This window comes from Cervus canadensis, chromosome 22 (genome assembly GCF_019320065.1).
Source record: "Cervus canadensis isolate Bull #8, Minnesota chromosome 22, ASM1932006v1, whole genome shotgun sequence".
In the NCBI taxonomy this organism is placed as follows: domain Eukaryota; kingdom Metazoa; phylum Chordata; class Mammalia; order Artiodactyla; family Cervidae; genus Cervus; species Cervus canadensis.
Window position 1 is genome coordinate 58168626 of NC_057407.1, and position 23998 is coordinate 58192623.

Below are 23998 nucleotides of genomic sequence, written 5' to 3' on the forward strand. Positions count from 1 at the left end.
CGTGTGGCCCAAGAGACTTAACCAACTATAAACTGTGTTTTTAAAGAATAAAAAAATTGGAGATAAAAACTTCTGTGTTCCTTTTGATAAATATAAAAACTCCATATTTTAAATTTCAGTATCAATCAATCACCATGATTAAAAACATTAAAGCAAGAATACTATTAGAATTGGTGTTTTTTCAGGCTATTCTGAAGTTCTGATTGTCTTCTACCTCCATGCCTCCCTTGATGGCATTCTCTGCTCCAGAAACACACAAATGTGATGAGTGGTATGTCCCCATCTGACAGCACGATGCCCTGGGTACCACTAGTGATGAGCCAAGTGGGCCTGAGTCTTGAGTCCCCAGACCACACAGGGAGGGACCAGACACAGGAAGCCAGTGCGGGGGGTGGTTCCTACTCTCCAACTAGTCTAACGACCCCTTCTCTTTAGAATGGACCTCTAAATGCGTATCACCATGGATCTGCAAGGTGGATTTTCTAAAGGCCATTCCAAAACCGAACGACCTGAATTAACATGCAGAATGCAAGGTTGAAGAATGAAGAAAAGCAGCGGTCCAGGGACAAGAAAATATTAATAATCCTTCTGTCCTTACACCACAGAGTCATTATGGACTTAAAGAAAATCTCATGTCCAGGTCTATAGTCAATTAATTCTAACTAGGTTTAAACATTGCATTTAAACACATACACAAAGGAAAGCAAGCTTTTCAGGTTTTGGGACAAATGGTGAAAGAAGACTGTGTGTATGCCCAGCTGCGGGGTATGAGTAGGGTTGGAAGTTGGTATGAATTCTCTCTCTTTTCAACTGGTAAGTGGAACATACAGGTTCCTGACTGAAATACTTGGCCTTGCCTAGAGTCTAGAGAGCAGAGTAACAGGACATGTTTTTTAAACTAAAAGTTCAGGTTCATATTGTAACAATTCTGATGTGCTGCCAGAACAGCAGATTGTAATCACTGACAGCACAATTTCCACTGAGATGAAAAACACAGCCCCTGGGCTGACGCTGACTTTCTGATGCTGGTTACAACCACTCAAAGGGATTAAGTCACTGCTTTGAGAGTTTTCATTTACTGGGCAGACATGGCCCTGCAGTCTGCAAGTGGGCACACGGGGCAAGGGGCAAACACAGCCGGGCAGCTGGGAAAGGCAGGGGCCCATACCACTTGACCGCGGTCAGGGCCTCAGGTTTTATTTGGAACATATTTGGAAAATGAAAGGAGGTTAAGCAGAGAAGTAAAAGTCTAATGTAGTTTAAAATGCTTTTTCCAGCTGTCTGGAGAATAGATGAGTGAGTGCAAAACAAGCCCAGAGAAGACCCAGGAGGAGCCCCTGCATGCTGTCGCTGGAACGGGGTGTGTGTCCACACTGGGCTGTGTGGTGACAATGATGATGACAGGGCTGGGCAGAGCCACAAACAGGAAAAGCAGCATTTCTTCCTGTCCCTCCAGGGGAGCACACACTTCTTGAACATGGCTGAAAGTAACAAGGTATCAGAATAGCTTTACTTCCTTTTCTAGTTCATAAATTGTAAGCAGCCAGCTCACAGGTATAAATGAAAACTCACATATTCATTCACAAAGATTTCTGTCTTCATAAAGCTTATATTATAGCTGGAGAGACAGACAAAGACCCACGAAATTTTAAAAAATTTAATAGCAGGAGAGATAGACAAAGACCCATGAAATTCTTAAAAATTTAATCAGAATATTAGGAAGTTAATAATGTTGTGAAAGAAATGCTAATCAGGGAGAAATGCTAATCAGATATCAGGGAGATATCCTGAATGATTCTGTTTTTGTGATAATGAAAGCACTCCTGTTGGGAACTCCTTATAATATTGCTCTCCTCAAATACACGTTCTATGGGTGGGTGATTCACCTCTATTGCTTTGATAGCTGGGATAGACTGATGCTCACCATTCAATGCAGACCAGCTGTTTTGCTGCCTTTGGGCTGACTTGGCGGTACGGGGGTGCTAACTGCAGTAACAGTGGGAATGCTTTCCTGAAAGGTGAGGCCCTTGAAGGCCCAGGAGCCCCTCTGACAGAGAACAGGATAAGAGCATGAAAGGCGTGTCTGAGGAGCGGGAAGCTGGGCAGAGGCCGTGGCCCGCAGGCCACGTGGGATTTGGAGGAAGAAAGAAGCAGATCCTGGTGAGACGGCCTTCATGAGAGCTGGAAGCAGCAGCTATTTCCCTTTCCTCATAATTCCCCAAAGACACACTCTCACAGCGCGTTTTGTCAAGCCATTCTCTCTGATACACAAAGATAACCACTCAGTACACAGAACCGCAGCCACCGAGTTAGTCCACTATAGAACCACACTCTCTACCGGAAACACTTCACAAGAAACCTGACGTCGTCTCCCTTTGGTGCACTTCAAATTCACGGCAAGAGGTTGTACCTGCTTGACTTTGGGGTACAGGCATTTCCCAGGTTCACATTCTTTCCCTCTTGTTCCTCTCTCTCCTGACAAGCTCACTGTTACCTCCAGTGACGCTTAGGATGGTAGTTAGACTCAATTTCCCTTTTCATGTTTTCTGTTAACAGCCTGACAACAACGATGACGCGATTGTTAGTCACTGTCTCGCATGGCAGCGTGTATAATGCACATCAACAGCGCAAGCCAGCAGTCTCGGCCTTGATTCACCAGCCTCAGGATTCTGACTCACCATAGCTCCAGACATCACTCTGATGGGTATAAATTCGGTGTAAAATTGATTCCAAAGCCATCCATTTGATAGGGACCTTGGAATGATGAGAGATAAAAGTAATAAGACAACTATTAGCTTCCTTCTATTGAAAAAAAAAATGACAAAGGGAGACACTGCAAATGACAAAGGTGAGAAAACCAGGCCACCCGCAGTCTGCCCCCCAGGCCCAGGGCTCCTTCCCAGCAGGAGGAGAGGTTTGTCTGGCAGACGACAGGGCCTCTGTCAGACCCCAGGACAGAGGAGGGCCTCTGGTCTGTCTGTGGCTCCTCTGCTGAGCTGGGTGCCTGGGCTGGGAGCGGGGACCCTGGTCGTGCCATGTTTGTGGGGGCTTGCAGGGCCAGCTGCTTGGAGTCACACCAGCCAGTGTGAAACTGAAAAGGTGTACAGCTGATCTAGAGTGTTCTGAAGGGTGTATCTGGAGACCTGCATCCCTCACTGCTGGGAAAGCCCCCTGGAGAAGCCAACTCCATCGTGGCCAGTGCCCCTCGGGGGGTCCTGGAACAATCACAGGAAACTTTCCTTGCTGCCAAATCAGCTATGACATTTCCAGATGTTCCTCTGAAGGGTTTACCCTGGAGCAGGAGGTGGAAACCTAACTTTGGCTAACAGTCCCCTAGAGATGAAGCTGAACTCACATTTACTGCCTCTGGCTTCTGGGTGTGTCAGAAACATCTCCATTCACTTTCCCAGGAAATCCTTCTCCCCAGGCAGCTCTGGAGCCTGGCTAGACCCAGTGCTGGTGGCACTGTGACCTCACCCAGAAGGTCCTGAGAACGGCCCTGAGTTGCTCAGTCTGCTTCAGGGGAGTGCGTGCCTGTCTACAAGCCAGCCCCTCACCTTGCCTCCTTCTGCGTGATACTCCTTCTCCTCGGCACCCAGCAGCTTGGCCAGCCCAAAGTCTGTGATCTTCACGTGCTGCGGCGTCTTCACCAGCACGTTCCTGGCCGCCAGGTCCCTGTGCACCAAGCGCCGGTCTTCCAGGTAATTCATGCCCTGAAACACAGGGCCACACAGGAGGGGTGGGCGTCTTGGGGCAGCGTTCAAAGTGTCACGCAACAGCATCCGACCTGAAGTCTACCCGTGGGCGAACTGCCCGCTGCAGACGCAGTGACTTGGAGCTGGCAACATTAGTGACCGTCGATCTGCTCCAAGGATGAAGAGGTAAAGCGGCAAAGGTAAAGCTGGCTTGCTAACTTCTCTCCATCCAGTAATTCAAGTTGCAAGCTCAAATTAACAGTAGAAGAGGCCAGTGACAGAGAAGGAGCCCCGCTGTAGGGCCAAAACCTGGCCGCACGCTGCCCAGAATGGCTGCTGCCTCTTGCCTGGCCTGGCCACCCTGGGCCAGTTCACATGGGGCACTACCTCCCCAGGGCCCAGGGCCCTCATCACACTGTCCTGGCCTAACTTACATGGTTCACTACCAGCGAAGGTTTTTGTCCAGTTTTATTTTTCTCTCTTTTTAAACTGAAAGCACATGGCTACTGAATTTGCTTTTACAAAGTACCAATCCCCACCCTCTCCCTGGCTGCCTCCATAACTGTTCTAATCAGAATCAAGCCTGTAAGGATGCAAAAGACCTGCATGCAGAAAATTATAAGACACTGATGAAAGAAATCAAAGATGACACAAACACATGGAGAGAAACACCATGTTCTCAAATGGAAATAATCAATATTGTGAAAATGACTATACTACCCAAAGCAATCTACAGATTCAATGCAATCCCTATTAAGTTACCAATGGCACTTTTCACAGAATTAGAACAAAAATTTTACAATTTGTATGAAAACACAAAAGACTCTGAATAACCAAAGGAATCTTGAGAAAGAAAAATGGAGTTGGAGGAATCAGGCTCCCTGACTTCAGACTATACTAGAAAGCTATGGTCATCAAGACACTATGGTACTGGCACAAAAACAGAAATATAGCTCAATGGTATAGGACAGAAAGCTCAGAGATAAACCCATGTACCTATGGTCACCAAATCTACAATGAAGGAGGAAAGGCTATACAATGAGGAAAAGACAGTATCTTCAATAAGTGGTGCTAGGAAAACTGGACAGCTACAGGTAAAAGAATGAAGTTACAACACTCCCAATACCATACACAAAAATGAACTCAAAATGGGTTAAAGAACTAAGTATAAGGCTCGCCACTATAAAACCCTTAGAGGAAAACACAGGCAGAACATTCTTTGACATAAAGCACAGCAAGATCTTTTTGATCCACCTCCTAATGAAGATACAAACAAAAATAAACAAATGGGATCTACTTAAACAAGAGCGTTGGCATAGCAAAGGAAATCATAAGCAAAAACAAAAGACAGTCCTTAGAATGGGAGAAAATATTTGCAAATGAAGCAACTGACAAAGGTTTAATCTTCAAAATATATAAGCAGCTGATGCAGCTCAATATCAAAAAACAAGCAACCCCATAAAAAATAGGGGGGGCAGAGATCTAAATAGACATTTCTCTAAAGAAGACATACAGGTGGCCATGAGGCACATGAAAAGATGCTCAACATTACTAATTATTAGAAAAATAAAATTTAAAACTACAATGAGGTATCACTTCAGACCAGTTGGAATGGCCATTATCAAAAAATCTATAAACAATAAATGTTGGAGAGGGTGTGGAGCAAAGGAAACCCTCTGACACTGTTGGTGGGAATGTAAATTGGTGCAGCTACTATGGAGAACAGTATGGAGGTTTCTTAAAAAACTAAAAATAGAGGTACCATATAACCCAGCAATCTCAGTTATGGGCATAAATCCAGAGAAAATTATGATCTGAAAGGATGTATGAATCTTGAAATTCACTGCATCACTATTTATAATAGCTGGGACATGGAAGGAGCCTAAATGTCCATCAACAGAGGAATGGAAAAAGAAGACATGGTACATTTATACTGTGGAATATTACTCAGCCCATAAAAGGAATGAAACGCCATCTGTAGAGACGTGAATGGACCTAGAGACGGTCATACAGGATGAAGCAAGTCAGAAAGAGAAAAACAAACATTGTGTAATATAATGGACTCTAGAAAATGAAACAGATGAACTTATTTGCAAAGCAGAAACAGAGTGACAGATGTAGTGAATAAATGCATGGAAAGTAAGTGGGAAGGGATGAATTGGGAGATTGGGATTGACTACACACTACTATATGTGAAACAGATAACTAACGCGAACCTCCTGTGTAGCACAGGAAACTCTACTCAAGGATCTGTGGTGGCCTAGATGGGAAGGAATCTAAGAGTGGATATATGTATACATGTAACTGACTCACTTTGCCGTATAGCAGAAACTATCACAACATTGTAAAGCAATTATACTCCAATTAAAAAAAAAATTGCTTTTCTCAAATTGCTTCTGTTCTTAAGAGAGCCTCAGTAGTTTATCTGGAGAAATCTTAGGTATTATTTAATACTCATAAAACTGGAATTCTTTTCCCATTAACATCATCAGTATTTGAATAATATGCCAATATGCATAGAAATCTAGAAAAATTCAGATTAATGTTTAATGTATGTGTCACTGATATTACAAACACTTGTTTACTGCCAGGCTTTTATGTTAAGAGATGACTTTGGTATTTACCCCACCCTGCTCCCTGACCACCTACTAGCCCAAAGAGGCTATTACTCTCTACATACACTTCCCTGGGTTCAGGATTTATATACATAGGGAAATACAGTCTGCCCTATAAATTGCCACGAGGCCTTCAGAATGAACAAATCTGAGGAACTAATCTGTGCTGAAAATTGTCCTCTATTTGGATACGATGAATCGCTGATAGTTCTCTTTTGGTTGTCCCAGTTGTGAAAGCTCATATAACCTTTCATTCTATCTTCATGGAATAAAACAAGTTAATTGGCTTGTGTTCCAGTTTTGTTTAATGAACTATGTCAAGAGAGAGTTTCTGTTCTCACTAACTGTATGGAGACCTGCTTTTTAGAAAAATCCCAAAAATATTGTAAAAATAGACACAAAATTGTCTTTTGTGCTCTGTAATTTGAATTTTTAAAAAACTAATAAATGGATTCTAATATTTAAAAAAAGAAGGCTGGAAGAGAAAGAGTATTTTTGAGAAGCACCCAGCACAGTGCCTGACATTTAGTGAATTCTCAGATACACAGTCCCTTAGTACCCATGAAACTGGTTCCAGGAACCCCTCCCCCTGCCACCTCCCAACTAAAATCCATAAATATTCAAGTCCCTTATGAAAAATAGCACAGAATTTGTATGTAACATACACACATCCTCTTGCATCCTTTAAATCATCTCTAGGTTACTTATAATACCTCATACAATGTAACTAGTTGTAAATACAGTGTAAATGCTATGTAAACAGTTGCCTGCTGCCCAGCAAGTTCAAGTTTTGGGTTTTTTTTTTTTCCTTTTAGCTTTCTGGAATTTTCTCCCCAGGTATTTTTGATCCACGTTGGCTGATTCTGCAGATGCAGAACCGTGGGTATGAAGGGCTGACTGTGAGCCTGACCTCGCGTCCTTGTCCACAGCCTCCTTGGTGTCTTTGTTATCTGCCCTTCCTCCCCGACAGGTGGGGTCACTTCCTGCCCCTACTTCTGGCTTGATGCCCGCCCAGGTGAGCTAAACTCCCTGGATCCTCCCAAGGTCTAACCTGCTGTCACAAGCTTGGCAGCCCTCGCTCTTGGGCCAGGCCTGGCAGGCAGGAGAAGCCTGTGTTGTTGGGACCACATTCTCTCCCGCTTATTCACAGAAGCACCTCTTGTCTCTCCAGTCCGGGAAGTGGACCACACGTCCAGCCTTCTTTACAGCTGACACTCATGAACTCTCTAGCGAAGGGCAGGCACCATGGAAATGCTTATTGAGGGGCAAAAAATAGAAATGAATGGGTTCAACCAACTCTTCATTACTCTTAAGCTTTTTGTACACAGCTCTCTTCATTTTAGTGCAAGTGCAGGGAACACCTGTAGATAAGAGTAGATCCCAAATTTTCTGGTAAATTCTTTACTTCCTTTTAATACATAGTAGGTAAAAACTAAAAATTAGCTTGTCATATCAAAGCAAAATGAAAAATTAGGAAGATGAGTGAGTGAATGAAAGTCACTCTTTTCGTCCGACTCTTTGTGATCCCATGGAGTCCCACCAGGCTCCTCTGTCCATGGAATTCTTCAGGGCATCTTCCCAACCCAGGGATCGAACCCAGGTCTCTTATAGGCAGATTCTTTACTGTCTGAGTCACCAGCGAAGCCCCATAAGATAGGGTCTTACAAAGACATTACCAGGAATTAGTCTTGGAGGGCTATTTTTGCGGCCTTTCGTGTTTTTCTTTCTTGGAAAAAGGTGACTGATTTCCAAGTCTCCTCTGTATGATTTAGAAAGCTCCTGAATGTTGAAGATGCTGTTTGATTTAAATGCTTCCCTTCCTAAGATTTCTCAGATGCCAGGAAATAAGGTTAATCGGCTCATGTCTACTCAAGAGGAAACTGGCAGGTGCTTCCCTGGAGCAGCTCTTCCAGGTTAGGAATAGTTATTTAGGGATGGAGTATGGAGACGGAGAAAGCAGCAGGGCTTCCAAACACAGGAGGCCTTCTACTCCTTGGCTCCTCTCCACCTTCACGGGGTTTCTAGCATCAGCCTTGTCCCCTGTGGGGTTCACTAAGCCCACAGGGAGGACGGCAGAGGGCATTTCCAGCTACAATTAACTACCATTGTGAACTTCCACTCTGCCTCTTTATATGCCCAATAGAGAATCTGGTACACAGGATACATTTTTTATAACAGCTTGTTGAAGAAGAATGAGGGGGTGAATGAGTGATAATGGCAGCTGACAGTTCCAAGTCAGGCATAGCAAACTCACCTGCAAAGAAACCTCTCCAGGTACCGCCAGGCCCAGCACCCACACAACTGCCCCGAGAGCTGACCGAGGTCCCGAGACTGAGCTGGTGCTACACAAACCAAGTGTTCTGAGGCCACCACTGGAACTGTGTCCATAATTTCATGCTGGGGTCTCCAAGTGAAACTTGCCTGCTTCCATAGAGACTGCCAAATGCCAGAAAATACCCCAACACCCCAGCATTTGGTTCAGTTCACTCAGTCATGTCCGAATCTTTGTGATCCCATTAATTGCAGCATGCCAGACTTCTCTGTCCATCACCAACTCCTGGAGCTTGCTCAAACTCATGTCCATCAAATCAGTGATGCCATCCAACCATCTCATCCACTATCATCCCCTTCTCCTCCTGCCTTCAATCTTTCCCAGCATCAGGGTCTTTTTAATGAGTCAGCTGTTCCCATCAGGTGGCCAAAGTAGTGGAGTTTCAGCTTCAGCATCAGTCCTTCCAATGAACACTCAGGACTAATCTCCTTTAGGATGGACTGGTTGGATCTCCTTGCAGTCCAAGGGACTCTCAAGAGTCTTCTCCAACAACACAGTTCAAAAGCATCAATTCTTTGGTGCTCAGCTTTCTTTACAGTCCAACTCTCACATCCATACATGATCACTGGAAAAACCATAGCCTTGACTAGATGGACATTTGTTGGCAAAGTAATGTCTCTGCTTTTTAATATGCTGTCTAGATTGGTCGAGCTTTTCTTCCAAGGAACAAGCAACTTTTAATTTCATGGCTGCAGTCACCATCTGCAGTGATTTTAGAGCCCCCCAAAATAAAGTTTTTCACTGTTTCCACTGTTTCCCCATCTATGTGCCATCTGGATGCCATGATCTTAGTCTCCTGAATGCGGAGTTTGAAGCTAGCTTTTTTGCTCTCCTCTTTCACTTTCATCAAGAGGCTCTTCAGTTCTTCTTTGCTTTCTGCCGTAAGGGTGGTGTCATCTGTGTATCTGAGGTTTTTGATATTTCTCCTGGAAATCCTGATTCCAGCTTCTGCTTCATCCAGCCTGGCATTTCGCATGATGTACTCTGCATATAAATTAAATAAGCAGGGTGACAATATACAGCCTTGACGTACTCCTTTCCTGATTTGGAACTAGTCTACTGTTCCAGTCTGGTTCTAACTGTTGTTTCTTGACCTGCATACAGATTTCTCAGGAGGTAGGTGAGGTTGTCTGGTATTCCCATCTCTTGAAGAATTTTCTACAGTTTACTGTGATCCACACAGTCAAAAGTTTTGATGCAGTCAATAAAGTAGAAGTAGATATTTTTCTGGAACTCACTTGCTTTTTCAATGACCCAACGGATGTTGGCAATTTGATCTCTGGTTCTTTGGCCTTTTCTAAACCCAGCTTGAACATCTTGAACATCCTGAACTTCCTGGAAGTTCATGTACTATTGAAGCCTGGCTTGGAGAATTTTGAGCATTACTTTGCTAGCGTGTGAGTTAACTGCAATTGTGCAATAGTTAGAACATTCTTTGGCATTACCTTTCTTTGGGATTGGGATGAAAACTGACCTTTTTCAGTCCTGTGGCCACTGCTGAGTTTTCCAGATTTGCTGGCACATTGAGTGCAGCACTTTAACAGCATCATCTTTTAGGATTTGAAATAGATGAGCTGAAATTCCATCACCTCCACTAGCTTTGTTCATAGTGATGCTTCCTAAGGCCCACTTGACTTTGCATTCCAGGATGTCTGGCTCTAGGTGTATGATCACACTGTTATGGTTATCTGTGTCATTAAGATCTTTGTTGTACAGTTCTTCTGTGTATTTTTGCCCCTCTTCTTAATATCTTCTGCTTCTGTTAGGTCCATACCATTTCTGTCCTTTATTGTGCCCATCTTTGCATGAAATGTTCCCTTGGTATCACTAATTTTCCTGAGGAGATCTCTAGTCTTTCCCCTTCTATTGTTTTCCTCTATTTCTTTGCATTGATCTCTAAGGGAGGCTTTCTTATCTCTCCTCGCTATTCTTTGGAACTCTGCATTCAAATGTGTATATCTTTCCTTTTCTCCTTTGCCTTTAGCATCTCTTCTTTTCTCGGCTATTTGGAAGGCCTCCTCAGACAACCATTTGCCTTGTTGCATTTTTTTTTTCATGGGGATGGTCTTGATCACTGCCTCCTGTACAATGTCACAAACCTCTGTCCGTAGTTCTTCAGGCACTCTGTCTATCAGATTTAATCCCAGGAATGTATTTGTCCCTTCCACTGTATAATCGTAAGGGATTTGATTTAGATCATACCTGAATGGTCTAGTAGTTTTCCCTCCTTTCTTCAATTTAAGTCTGAATTTGGCAATAAAGAGTTCATGATCTGAGCCATAGTCAGCTCCTGGTCTTGTTTTTGCTGACTGTAAAGAGCTTCTCCATCTTTGGCTGCAAAGAATATAATCAATGTGATTTCGGTATGACCAGCTGGTGATGTCCATGTGTAGTCTTCTCTTGTGTTGTTGGAAGAGGGTGTTTACTATGACCAGTGCATTCTTTTGGCAAAGCTCTGTTAGCCTTTGGCCTGCTTCATTTTGTACTCTAAGTCCAAATTTTCCTGTTATTCCAGGTATCTCTTGACTTCCTGCTTTTGCATTCCAGTTCCCTATAATGAAGAGGACATCTTTTTGGGGTGTTAGTTCTAGAAGTTCTTGTAGGTCTTCATAGAGCAATTCAACTTCAGCTTCTTCGCCATTACTGGTTGGGCCATAGACTTGGATTACTGTGATACTGAATGGTTTGCCTTGAAAACGAACAAAGATCATTCTGTCATTTTTGAGATTACACCCAAGTACTGCATTTTGGACTCTTTTTGTCGACTGGGAGGGCTACTCCATTTCTTCTAAGGGATTCTTTCCCACAGTAGTAGACATAATGGTCATCAGAGTTAAATTCACCCATTCCAGTCCATTTCAGTTCACTGATTCCTAAAATGTCAGTGTTCACTCTTGCCATCTCCTATTTGACCATTTCCAATTTGCCCTGATTCATGGACCTAACATTCCAGGTTCCTAGGCAATACTGTTCTTTACAGCATCAGACTTTGCTTCCATCACCAGTCACATCCACAACTGGGTGTTGTTTTTGCTTTGGCTCCGTCTCTTCATTCTTTCCGGGGTTATTTCTCCACTGATCTCCAGTAGCATATTGGGCACCTACCTATCTGGGGGTTCTTCCAGTGTCCTATCTTTTTGTCTTTCCATACTGCTCATGGGGTTCTCAAGGCAAGAATACTGAAGTGGCTTGCCATTCCCTTCTCCAGTGGCCCATGTTTTGTCAGAACTCTCCACCATGACCTGTCCATCTAGGGTGGCGCTACATGGCGTGGCTCATAGTCTCATTGAGTTAGACAAGGCTGTGGTCCATGTGATCAGATAGTTTTTTGTGATTGTGGTTTTCATTCTGTCTGCTCTCTGATGGAGAAGGATAAGAGGCTTATGGAAGCTTCCTGATGGGAGAGACTGACTGTGGGGGAAATGGTCTTATTCTGATGGGCGGGGCCATGCTCAGTAAACCTTTAATCCAATTTCCTGTTGATGGGTGGGGCTGTGTTCCCTCCCTGTTGTTTGACCTGAGAGTAAACCATGGTGGAGGTGATGAAGATAATGGTGACCTCCTTCAAAAGGTCCTGTGCATGCACTGGGACACTCAGTGTCCCCGACCCTGCAGCAGGCCACCGCCGACCCACGCCTCTGCTGGAGACTCCTGGACACTCACGGGCAAGTCTGGGTCAGTCTCTTGTGCGGTCACTGCTCCTCTGTGCTGCTGTGTAAATGTAACAATGGAAGGTACCTCCACCCTACCCCTCCTCCTACTCCTGAGATCTTTAAAGGACCAGAGCAATGTTTTCTCAGAGAAGGCTCGGGGAAGGGGAGAAGAAAGCAGTTTATGTGTTCTGGAGCAGACAGCCAATCAGCCAGAGATTTAAAAGTCAGAGATAATTACAGGATAAGATTAAGCTCCTTTGAACTTACATGAAACTCTATGCCTTGCTTTCTGTCCCACACAACACAGAGGGCTTGAAAGGCCATTTCAGTGCCCCACACAGTGAAGATTTTAACCAGCACCGAAGATAAGAGCCCTGACACTGCTCGTGAACCCTCAGAATCCAAACAGAACCACAGGAAGCAACACCAGGGCTTAAGCCTCGTGAGGCCTCTTGGAAATGCATTTCCCTGGTTCTCCTCTGAGGTTCTCACTTCAGTTTAAGGGAATATATTTATTTTGTCAGTTAACATAGGACAGCGAAGATGGATGTTGCAACAATGAGGTTAAACGGGGATCTGAAGAGCCCCCATCACGCTGGGAGCTGAAGGCACAGGAGAGCGGTGGACACTCCACGAGGGACATGAAAATGCTCCTGGCACAACGCTCACAGCAGAAGGCAGGCCCGGGTTGGGTCTGATTCACAGACTGCTTTCCCAGGCACTGCGCATCCTGCAGCTCTCAGCAGGAACCCAGAGGGAGAGGCAGACCCGAGCTGCGTTTCTAGCAGACTTTTAACCACAGTGAGGGGAAGAGGGGGATGTGACCTGGTGACGACGGAGATGGCAGAAGTAGGAAGTGGAGGGCAGGCAGAAGGCTCTGGCAGCGTACAGTGAAGCACAGCTTCCACACCACTGAGCCTGCCCTTAGGAGAGGCAGCCAGTGTCAGAATGTCCTGTTCCAGACACCAAGCTTCTGCTGGGTCGGGACAGGAGGCTTGCTAGGCTCACTGGTCTGGGGGCTCCACTCTGACCTGTGACATCAGGGCTGGGGAAAAGCACAGACGTGGGAGCAAGGATGCCAGGGATCAAATCTTGGTCTTGCTGCTTACATGCTTGAGACCTTGGCACGTTAGTTAAAGCCCCTTACCTCACTCTCTGCACATGTAAGACGGGCTACTCAGAGGATTAAATGAGGTAATCCCTATGGAGCACTTAGGACAGCACCCAGTAATGGTCCATCGCTGCTGTGATTGTCACCATTTCCTCCTGGATGCCAAATCCTTCCTCTCTACTCCACCCTTTTTGCCATGACCTTGAATTAGGCTGCTGCCATGTCCTGCTATACTTTCCCCAAAAGTCAGATCATGAACAAATACCTGCATGGTGCCCTTGGCTTTCATGATGAAGTTGGGCTTGCAGGTCCCTGGGGGGTATCCCCTCCCCTCCTGCCCTGCCCCTCGTTTCTCAGCAGCCCTCAGCGTCTCTCCGTCACTGCCCACTGCTCCCTCAGACAACTCCCAGGGCAGGGCCTGGCTCTCACTCCCGTCCACAGCACCAAGACGTCCAGGACTCCGGAGGGTGTGGGGCGCCTGCCTCACCACTGCCGTCCCCATACCTGGCGCTTGGCTGGCAGGCTGAGCCCACCTTGCTGGTCCCCATGTGGCTTGTTCAGCAACCTCTGGGAGTCTGGTCCCCACCTCTCCTGATCTGACCCCCTCATTTCCTCCTGTACTGTTAGCTCTGTATGGATCTGTTTTCCTTACCTGTTCATAAGTTTGGGGAGATAAGAAATTCTGTCTTAATTATATATATATTTCACATGATACTGGACCCTGACAGATAAATGCTCAAGAAGTAACTAAACGAAATGTCTAAGAGTTGATGAATATGCTTTAATCATATAGCAACTTTTGGCTTCATAAGGACTTAATGTAAAGGGATCATTTAGGTTAAGCTCAACTGTAATCTTTTATGGAGCAATGTAAGAATGAAAAAAAATCCAAATAACTGAAAATATCTGGTGACTGGATCTGCTGTCTGTCTCTGTCCTGTCTGTGGTCCTGGTGCGCAGGGGTGTTACACAGCTGTGTGCTTTGCAGGTGAATCAGCTCTTAGGAGGAGTCTTCTCTGGCCTCGTGGAGGGAGGCTGGAGGCTGAATCACCACCCTTAAGCTGCATAGTTAGTCAGTGGGGCTGGGGCTGCCTGGAACCTCACCTTTAGGAGTCCTGATCTGGAGAACAGGAAACCTGGGAGGTGTGGGGAAGGAGGGCAGACCTCGGTGCAAAGGCCAGAGTCCCCTGGGCCAAAACAGGAGGCTGTGCCTGTGAGCTGCAAGGGATGGTCAGCGTCTCCCACACGAGTGAGGGTGACGGATGACAGCTCCTTTGCCAGCACGATTTTCATTCTCTCCACAGGACCACCTTCCTCCCCTACCCTGGGTGGGTCTTCTCTTAGCTGTTCACACGACCTGAGAACTCCTATAAAAGTGTGAACAGTGAAAACACCTGGGGCATTTTCAAATGCACTGAGACCAGACTAAGTATCCTGCGTGCTTAATAAATGGATCCTTTGAATGGAATGCCTTTTGAAGTTCATCCTTGTCAAGTCTCACCTTATAGAATGCACTAGGCGCAGTCTGGTGCTTACCAAGTTGTGGTCAGTTTCTTTCCGACAGCCTCTCCCCCAGATGTCCCTTCCCCCACAGCTGCCTTCAAATCTCACTGGGGCCTGGTCAAGATCTGAAACTTATCTCCCTGAAAACTAACTTCTGTGAGATCTTAATCCAGGTTAGGTGAAAGAAAGCTCTGCTGTCCCAAAGGCTGGAGAAAACAGTAAATTAATGAGAGGCCGGGGAGCTGACTTACATAGGATTCGCAGTGTACGTTCTGTGGTGCTCCAAGGAACAGCCTGGCACAGAAGCAGTGCTCTCTAAATTGAAGTCCAGCAGCATCTTTTGGATTCTAAGATTTTATGACACTATCATCACATCTAATTATTTTGGGATTGACTAGCTAGTTTAAGTAGCCAGAAAGAATGGACACACTTTCTGAAGCACCTAAGTTACACCCAGTGAGTGAGAGCTTAGGACGGGGGGATCATGCAGCGGGTGATGGGACCACAGCCTGCTGAGACCTGAGTCTAGAATCTACCCTACCCCTGTATGGAAGGGCGCCTCTGGCCTCCCAACCCCAGCAAGAATTCCCCCCAGGCTACCTGTGCTGCTTTTCTTTTTCCTTGTGCCTGGGTGATATACTTTTACTTGTCTTCCTAACAGTTTAGGGAGGACAGTAAACCTGTGTAATAGTGCCTGCCTCACCAGCAATGTTTGGAAAACTTCTCAAGAGAGGCTGTGCCTTTGTGAATCAGTGAGGACATTTATAAGTCAATAAATCCCACTTTGAAAATACCAGCAAGTTTAGTTTCTGGTCAGCCACTAAGTGTTCCTGGGTAGTTTCACTTCTAAGTTTTACAAAGAAAACTGTTTAACACTTAAGGTAAATAGTAACCAACCCAACAGCAAATTTCTCTCCTTACAATTGAGGAGAGCATTACTTTCCTATCCTGGCAGGATAGATGGTGCATTGATACAGCGTGCAAGTACAATGGTGAGGTTTCTCTGCTGAAGCAGAAAGCAGCGCCATCATAGACAAAAGTTAACAACAGCTGCAGCGTGAATGACTTCAGAGGAAAATGATCTTAAACAGAGTACAACAGGCAGAGCCGTGGATTTAAATAACAGGGTGAAATTCTGAATAATATTATATAGAGCACTATCCTGGGAAAGTCTCAGGCCCTGGGAACTCAACTCAGGAACTTTGGAAGCTCAGGGCTGAGCAGGGTCGGGGCAGAGCGGAGTTGTCCTGCGGTGGGCAGGACCTGCCATGGTCAGGTGTTGGCTCTTCCTCAGGCCGTAGAAGGCTGACTTTGGGGTCAAACGAGCTTCCTATACAGTCTCTGTGCCCAGGCAGATCGGAATGTGGGGTTGCCAAAGAAAGAAGGGGAAAACCTCATGAATAAGAAAGGAACAAAACCAGGAGATGCTGCTCTAAGGAAAGAGAGTCGATATAGGACTAGAATATGATAATGTTTCAGCTGAGATTTTAGTCACTAACCTAAATCAGTCAAAGTGCGGGGAAAAACCAGAGGAGTGAGCATGGGCTGCATCCTGGGGTCTGAGCAGGCGCTTCGCAGGGGCTCCGTGGACTGTCTTCTCTGTCTCGGCTCAACCTCGGAGACCAGGTGCAGAGACAACTCGCCTGCTCAGTCCCCAAGCTGTGTTCAACTTCTTGTGACCTGATGGGCTGTAGCCCGCCAGGCTCCTCTGTTCATGGGATTCTTCAAGTAAGAATACTGCAGTGGGTAGCCATTTCCTCTTCCAGGGGATTCTTCCCGACCCAGGGATCGAACCAATGTCTCTTATGCCTCCGGCACTGGCAGGTGGGTTCTTTACCACCAAGACAACTTGCCTGGTAAAAGCCAGAACTGAGCTGTGACTCCCCCAGAGTTACATGCTCAGTCCTGTAACTGGGCAGAACTTGCCAAGGCCGTGTGTCCCCTCACATAAAAATTCACTTTTGTGAAGCTGCAAATTGACACAAGACGATTAGAATGCTAAACATCGGGGCACCTGGAGAGCTGCGCTCTCCCATCAGGCAGGAGCAGACAGCTCAGGCGTGCGGCATTCTGGACGCCTGGCCCCACGTGGGCAGCAGTCGGCACACGACTAACAGAGCTCACCTCCCTCCCAGTGTCAAGTAAACAAGTATATAAACCAGATCTTCCCAGGAAGCAAAAGGTGTTAAAAAAAAAAAAAAGTAGAGCAAGCTCAGCAAGGTACTAGAGACTGCCTGGCGTGGAGGGGGATAACTTTGGTCATTCTCCTGCCTCAGATTATCAGGGAGGAGACTAAGGAAGAATTTCTGAGGTCAGAGATCAGGACATGAATATACCTCCAGGAAAGAGTGTGTGTTCAGTGAAGCCTATGCCAGGCTAATGACCTCCTCCCCCACATCAGCCACTGGGCTGAATAGTGTCTCCAAAATTTCACGTCTACCCAGAAACCCAGAATGTGAGCTCAGACACAGGGTTCTGCAGATCTAATTAAAAGATCTTGAGACAAAATCATCCTGGATTTAGAAATGACTGGTACCTTTTAAGAGAGAGGGTGATCTGGACTCAGACCCAGGGAAGGAGGCCACGTGAAGATGTGGGCAGAGATTGGGAGTGGTGCTGCCACAAGCCGGGGATGCTTGGAGCCACCAGAGCTGAGGAAGGGAGGAAGAATTCTCCCTAAGAGCCTCCACAGGGGCCACGGCCCTGCTGACACCTTGACTCCGGACTTCCAACCTCCAGAACTGTGAGAGAAGTTTCCACTGTGGAAAGCCAGCAAGTCTGTCCTGGTCTTTGGAGGCAGCCCTAGGAAGCTAACGCAGTCAGACACAGAAGTAACTGCGTCTTCTTGAGACCGCACCACTGAGGCGCACAGGCTATGAGGACCACTGTTCAGCGCGGCCACCTGAGTCCTCTGCTCTGAAACCAGGGTTGCGGCCGTGGGAATCACAGGAGCACTGGGTGATGGGCAGGGGTCTGAGAAGGCGCTCTCCCACTCCTGGGGTGCTGGAGCCTCTGGGGCTCTGGCTGAGACAGAAGAACAGCGGCACGCTGCTGTCTGCTTTCCCAGGAGGCAGCCTGCTGCCTGACAGCCTGTGGAGCCCCTCAGCTCCGGGAGGAGAACTGTAAATCCACAGGACCGAGCTGCACTGCTGCCCTGGGTGAGAGGAGCAAGCAGGACTTGCCAGGGCTGGGAGACGAGGGGCTCTCTGCCTCCCTGGTCTCCTCGAGCTAATACCTGCTCTCCAGGGCTGAGGGCGTTGGGGCAGGATTCGGCCACAGATTCCATTCATTCAACTGAGTGAAAGGTATACCCACTGTTAGAAGAAACAGAATTAGCAAGTTGGGCTGCAAATAACTGACGCAGTGCTGTGATCAAGAGGGAGAGATCTGAGATGAAAGAAAGTCCTTGTGAGGCCATATGAGCAGCGAAACACCTGGCGCTCAGCTCACCGCCCCCACCAGGCCCTCCCCAGCTCCAGCCTGTTGACAGCGGAATCGTGTGAGGGGCCTCAGGAAGCAGAAGCAGCGTCTGCTTGCCTCCTGCCAGCACACATCAGGGCCAGCACCTGCCTGTCCACCCAGCACTCTGCCACCCGTCTGCCTCACGTGGGCTGGTTTGCTGATTCTGCTACCAGTTCCGCCTGCGTGAAAGCCGTACCTCATCCTCTGCTACAAATTAACACAGTATTCAGCAAAAAGAATGCCAGGGAAATAAGACACTAACTCCAACCATTCTGAGAGCACCCAACTGTGCAAATGTAGCCGAATAATTAGATTTTCAATGTGGAGTGGGAGAGGCACCCACCTGATGTCAAAGACAATCAATTCAATGTAATCCAAAATAAAGGCTATGCTGTGTCCATGCACGCACGCGCACGCACACACACGCCCCTCCTGACAAACTCTCTGCTTTCCTAGGATGGAGAATGTAACTGTTGACTTCCGGGTTGTTCTTTTTGCCCCTTGCCGCGGTTCTTTGGGGCTCCCCCTAAAGATCACATCAGCCCAGGAGGTGAGGGCACAGAAGCACGCAGAGGCAGCTGCCGGCCCTGCTTTCTGGCCCTGCCTGCCGCTCTCAGCGCTGGCTGCCCGCGCGTTACCTTTGCGATCTGCACACACCAGTTGAGCAGGTACTGGGAGCCGATGTTGTCCTTGTGCTCGCGGACGTAGTCGAGCAGGCAGCCGAAGGGCATGAGCTGTGTGATGAGCTGCACTGTGGAGGTCAGGCAGATGCCCAGCAGGCGGCACACGTGGGGGTTGTCCACGCTGGCCATCACATAGGCCTCCTGCGGGAGAGGGGGAGAAGGCACGTGAGCGCGGCTCCCCGCCACGGCCAGGGAACAAGCAGGCAGACCCTTCCTAGACTAAAAACCCAACTTGGGTTTAAGTGTGGAAATGGGCGCATGAAACATCTAGAGCAGCGGATATTCATACAGGCATGTGAGGCCAGGCAGTGCCCAGACATCTGGTGGGCGGCGGCACCCTCTGACTACAGGTGGCATTCGGAGAGACCCTGGCAGTGCTCGCCACTGGCAAAGTGCTGGGTGAAAACAAGACCTGATGACCCCAGGTTTGGGTGATGCTGAGTCATTATGAGGACCTCCGCCTCAGAGCCAAAGATGCCTCAGTTTAAAATGCTGTCGGGGTGGGTGGCAACCCACATCCTGATGATGACCTGGCCACTGACTCCGGAAGCCTCACCATGGGCACCGAGGTGATGGTGAGAGCTCTGGGAGGGCAGTCCTCACGTCTCCTCCTCTGTGGCGGGCAGAGAGGAGGAGCCCCCCCATCCACCACTCCGCCCCCAACACTGCTGGGACCACAGGCAACTCCACCACACACAGCGGAGAAAGAAGGCCTTTCTGTGAACATGTGCCGGCTCTGAAGCGGAGAGAGGACGTTACACCTGCAGTGATCGCAAACTCTGTGGGCGGCCCAGGATGCATCTCTTAAGAGGTGGTCTGTGTTGCCGGCCGCAGTTTTGGGAAAGGAAAACCACTTCCCCCAACCCTACCCCTGCTGACTCAGAGGTGGCCAGGGCAGGGGCCTGACACAGACCCACGACTATGGATTTCATTTTAACTCTCCTGCTATCCTTGGCTGGAAGAAGCTGACTTCATTTAAACCAAGCACATAGCTGGGGCTTGTTTTTGTCTAATTAGGGAACCCTAAATTTCTACCAATAGACTCAATCTCTTTCCCTTTAGAATACAAGGATGCTGATCTTTTATACAGACACAAAAGGGACCACCTCGCCTCCAAGAGAAGGTTCAGAAGCGCCTTTCCTGCTCTGCCCACTGATGTGATCGGGGGTGGGCTCCCTGTGCAGAAGCCGATGCAGCCTGGGAGGCGAAGGCACCTGAGGGGCTGCCGGGGGCTGTGCCTCAGGAGCGGACAGTGGGGACAGCAGGTGGGTGGAGGGACTGCGGCGAACGCAGAGTCCGAAACACAAGCGTCCTCACTGTCCTAACCACCAGCGTCTGCGGTAACCCCTCCCCAGGCCTCACTGTCCCAGGGAGGCCCCGTCGCCGCGCTGCGCCTCTCCTCCCACAGGCCCCGCCGCTCCACCTGCTCATTGCTCTCCCATACCTGCCCCTGCAGGGGCTTTGTCCGCGATGCCCCTCCACCTCCACCTTCCCTGGCTGACCCCTCCTCCGGGGGCCTCCCTGACTCCCACCTAAGCTAAACGTTCCTGCTTCTTGCAGTTGTTCACTCAGGGCAGCAGGCTCAGTGCTGCTGGCAAAATTGCCGGAAATGCTGACTCTTGGACCCATCCCGGCGGGTACGTTGTGTGAGCTGCAGGGAGGGGGAATTGTCTACTGTCTCCCTCTCCCCAACACCTGTTCCCCTGTGGTGTTCCCGTGCTGCCTGACACACCTCTAGGCACAGACATACCTCAGAAACATCACAGCTGAACTACACTGAAGTCACACAAATCAGAGACCCTGTCACTTTCATGAACCAGAGAGACTGCAGCTCTGCTCCTTGCTTTAGAACAAGCATCCTGAGTGGGTGGTACCCCACCTTCATGGGCAGGTGGCCCTTCTCCTCTGGTTGTAAACGCAGCATCACAATGTTAAAGGGCAGAGTAGACATTTATACTATGGACATTCAGACAGCTCTTCCTCTTTTGGAGGGCTACTGATAAAAAGCTACTGATGCTTTTGAATTGTGGTGCTGGAGAAGACTCCTGAGAGTCCCTTGGACTGCAAGGAGATCAACCAGTCAATCCTAAAGGAAATCAACCCTGCATATTCACTGGAAGGACTGATGCTGAACTTTGGCCACCTGATGCGTAGAGTTGACTCACTGGAAAAGACCCTGATGCTGGGAAAGATTGAGGGCAGGAGGAGAAGGGGGTGACAAATAATGAGATAGTGGCATCACTGACAGTGGACGTGAGTTTAAGCCAACTTGGGGAGATGGTGAAGGACAGGGAAGCCTGCTGTGCTTCTGTCCATGGGGTCATAAACAGTTACATACAATTAGCAACTAAACAACAAAAACAACTGATAAAAATTTAGGACTGGAGAAGGCAGGCAAGTGGTTCCTCCTGAAGCTATTATTCGTCTGAAGAGGAAACTGAGACCCAGTGAACCATGTCCAAGATCACACTTCTTGTCAGGACTGGGCCCACTAGAGTCTTCCCACCCCAGGCCGCTGGCCTCCAGGGCCCCTCAGTTGCCCTCCCTGCTGCTAACTCACCCCACAGACCAGGGAAGACTTGCTGAGTGAAAGCTCTAGACCTTATAACACAGAGCATGTAAATGAATCTGTTCTGCATGCTCTTTCTGTGCCCACCCTAAATTTAGACTAGAAAGTCTAAAAAAAAAAAAAAAAAAAAAGAAAGTCTATGAAAAAATTAATAGGCCATGCGATTGCCAGAAAAGCAGAAATCACATCTCTCCCCCGAGTCTGGGAAACTGTACAACCATAACACCAAAGAAATCCTCTGGCTGTTTCTATTTTCTCAAGATCTGGTTGAGATTTGGAAACATGTTGTACTCGCTTCAGAGGGGAGAAAAATCCGCAGAGCAGAGCAGTCTGAGCGGCCCATCTGCTGCAGGCCGTGAGGAGCTGACCCAGGGTGCAGGGAGTGGAGCACGGGTGTGGGTGTGGGCCACCCAGAGCCTGGAGCCCTGCCAGGCCCTAGCTCCTGTGAAGATCTGGTACCGCGCAGGCCTAGGCTGTCCCTTCTGCACCGCGAGGCCCGGGCTCCCTGGGGATGCTGCCTAGTCACGTGTCCTCTTCAGCGTGTGCAGGAGTTAACGTGAGCTTTGTTCTTAGCTGTTTATCTGGGAATCTCAAAGGTGCTCTGTGACCTTCAGCAAGAATGCTTGGTATTCCTCCCCATCTCTGATCAGTCTGCAGACTGGCAGGCAGAACCCACGCTCAGAGGCTCCCAAGGCTGAGGTCAGAGTCACGTGGCAGCAGAGCCTCTGAGGCTTGGCGACCTTGAAAATCTATTATTTTGTCCAGTTGTCGAAATGATTGTTTGGGCCTTCTTTCTTGCCTGTCTCCCTCATCTGTGAACTAGTTTATGTTAAGGACTGGGGAAAAGGGATTTCACTAAACATTAAACTCCTGCAGGAGAGGCATATGCCCAGCTTTAAGAATACTTCTGAAGCGTCCCAGTACCTAGGCCACCACTGATGGCACGCTGCACCGGGGCAGAGGGCATGTGTGCCGGGCCTCAGTGCTGGCCTGGGCAGGGGAATGAAAGCATGGGAAGCTGGAGCCACTTACAAGTGCGTGTGAGCCAAGCCCACACTCGGCCCCCTGGGCAGCCTGGTCGCGGCATTAACTTGCCCTTTAACGCAGTGTTGAAACTGGCCTGTGCTTTAGTTTTCCCGTCCCTTAGGGGCTCCCCATGGCAGCACCCACCCTACGAGGGTGGCTCCGTATCTGTGGGGCAGACGGAGCTTCAGGACAAGCAGAAGAAGGCCTCAGGCCACTGTCCTCTCCCAGAACAGCCACAGGGTAGGTGTCAGAGCAGAAAGAAGAAAGCAGGGGTGGGTCAGAGGGACAGAAGGAGAGGCGCCCAAAGACAGAGCAAGAGGCAAATACGGCTTTCAACACTTTATTTCTAAGTCTTCACTTTCTCTATTTTCTACCCTACCCCTGTGCCATGAAAGCAGATTTCCTCCAGTTTTAGGGGTCCTGGAGTGTCCTTTTCAGAGAAACTACTTCTTCCCCAAAGTATTGCTACTACCTTCAAAACTGCCCTTACTCTGCACAGAGAATATTGTCAAAACTCACATTTTGTGAAAGTTATTAGAATGTCTTGAATGAGTAAAAAGTGAATTAAGGAAGCAAATTCTGCTAAAATATTTTCTTTTTAACTGTGTAGGAGAAGGAGCTAGAGGTTTTAAGTGAAGAGACTTCACAAATGGCCTGCTTGTTACGCTTCTTACGGTTTATGTAAATAGGAGCTGATATTATATTAACAGACTCCACATTAATTCGTAAACTGCTAAAATGAAAGATAACTTGGCTTGATAAGCATATCATCAATGTGTGAGATTTCCTGTTGCACTGCATTAATAATTCATCCTTCACAAAGAAAATACTGCAGTGGGACTTCCCTGCTGCAAAATGAAAGGAGGGAAGGCTGCCTGGAGAAATGCAGATGGAGAGGATTTCCTCCTGGGAAGCTCAGTGTCTGAACACATTTTTAAAAAGGCCTGTTTGCTTTGCTTACCATATTATTCTGTCGGTTAGATATGAGTGGGGAAATATTACGTTTGACCTTTGTCCTTCTTGGCTGCAAGATGAACTAAGTTCTCTAGATTTCTGTGTCAGTGAAGGCAGTCAGTTTCCTTTTTCATTGACTGTTCTCCTGACTCACTGTTGAGCCCCTCCACCTCTTCTTTTACTGGCTCTGCTTGGGGAGAAGAGCAAGAAAAACCCACATCCACCCACAGCAAGTGGTGGCGGGCCCACAAGCGTGCATCCCCTAGAACTTCTGAGCTTCTACCTGCAGGAGGTTCTGCCAACGCCAGGCTGGCCCCTCCTTCTTCCAGCCTCTTTCTAAGACCATGCAGAGCCCTCACTGGCTAGCGAGGGTCCAAAGGAAGACAGGAAAAGTT

General features: G+C 47.8%; 1 protein-coding gene across 1 annotated transcript in view; it reads right to left on the reverse strand.

Annotated features, from left to right (window-relative positions):
- Positions 1-23998, reverse strand: part of EGFR (epidermal growth factor receptor) — a 225344-nt gene that overhangs the window by 12010 nt on the left and 189336 nt on the right. Inside the window, exons 20-22 of the mRNA XM_043441805.1 lie at positions 19010-19195; positions 3558-3713; positions 2679-2754 (exon numbers count right to left, since the gene is read on the reverse strand). Coding sequence (XP_043297740.1) covers positions 2679-2754; positions 3558-3713; positions 19010-19195 — 418 coding nt within the window. The remainder of the gene's footprint in view (positions 1-2678; positions 2755-3557; positions 3714-19009; positions 19196-23998) is intronic.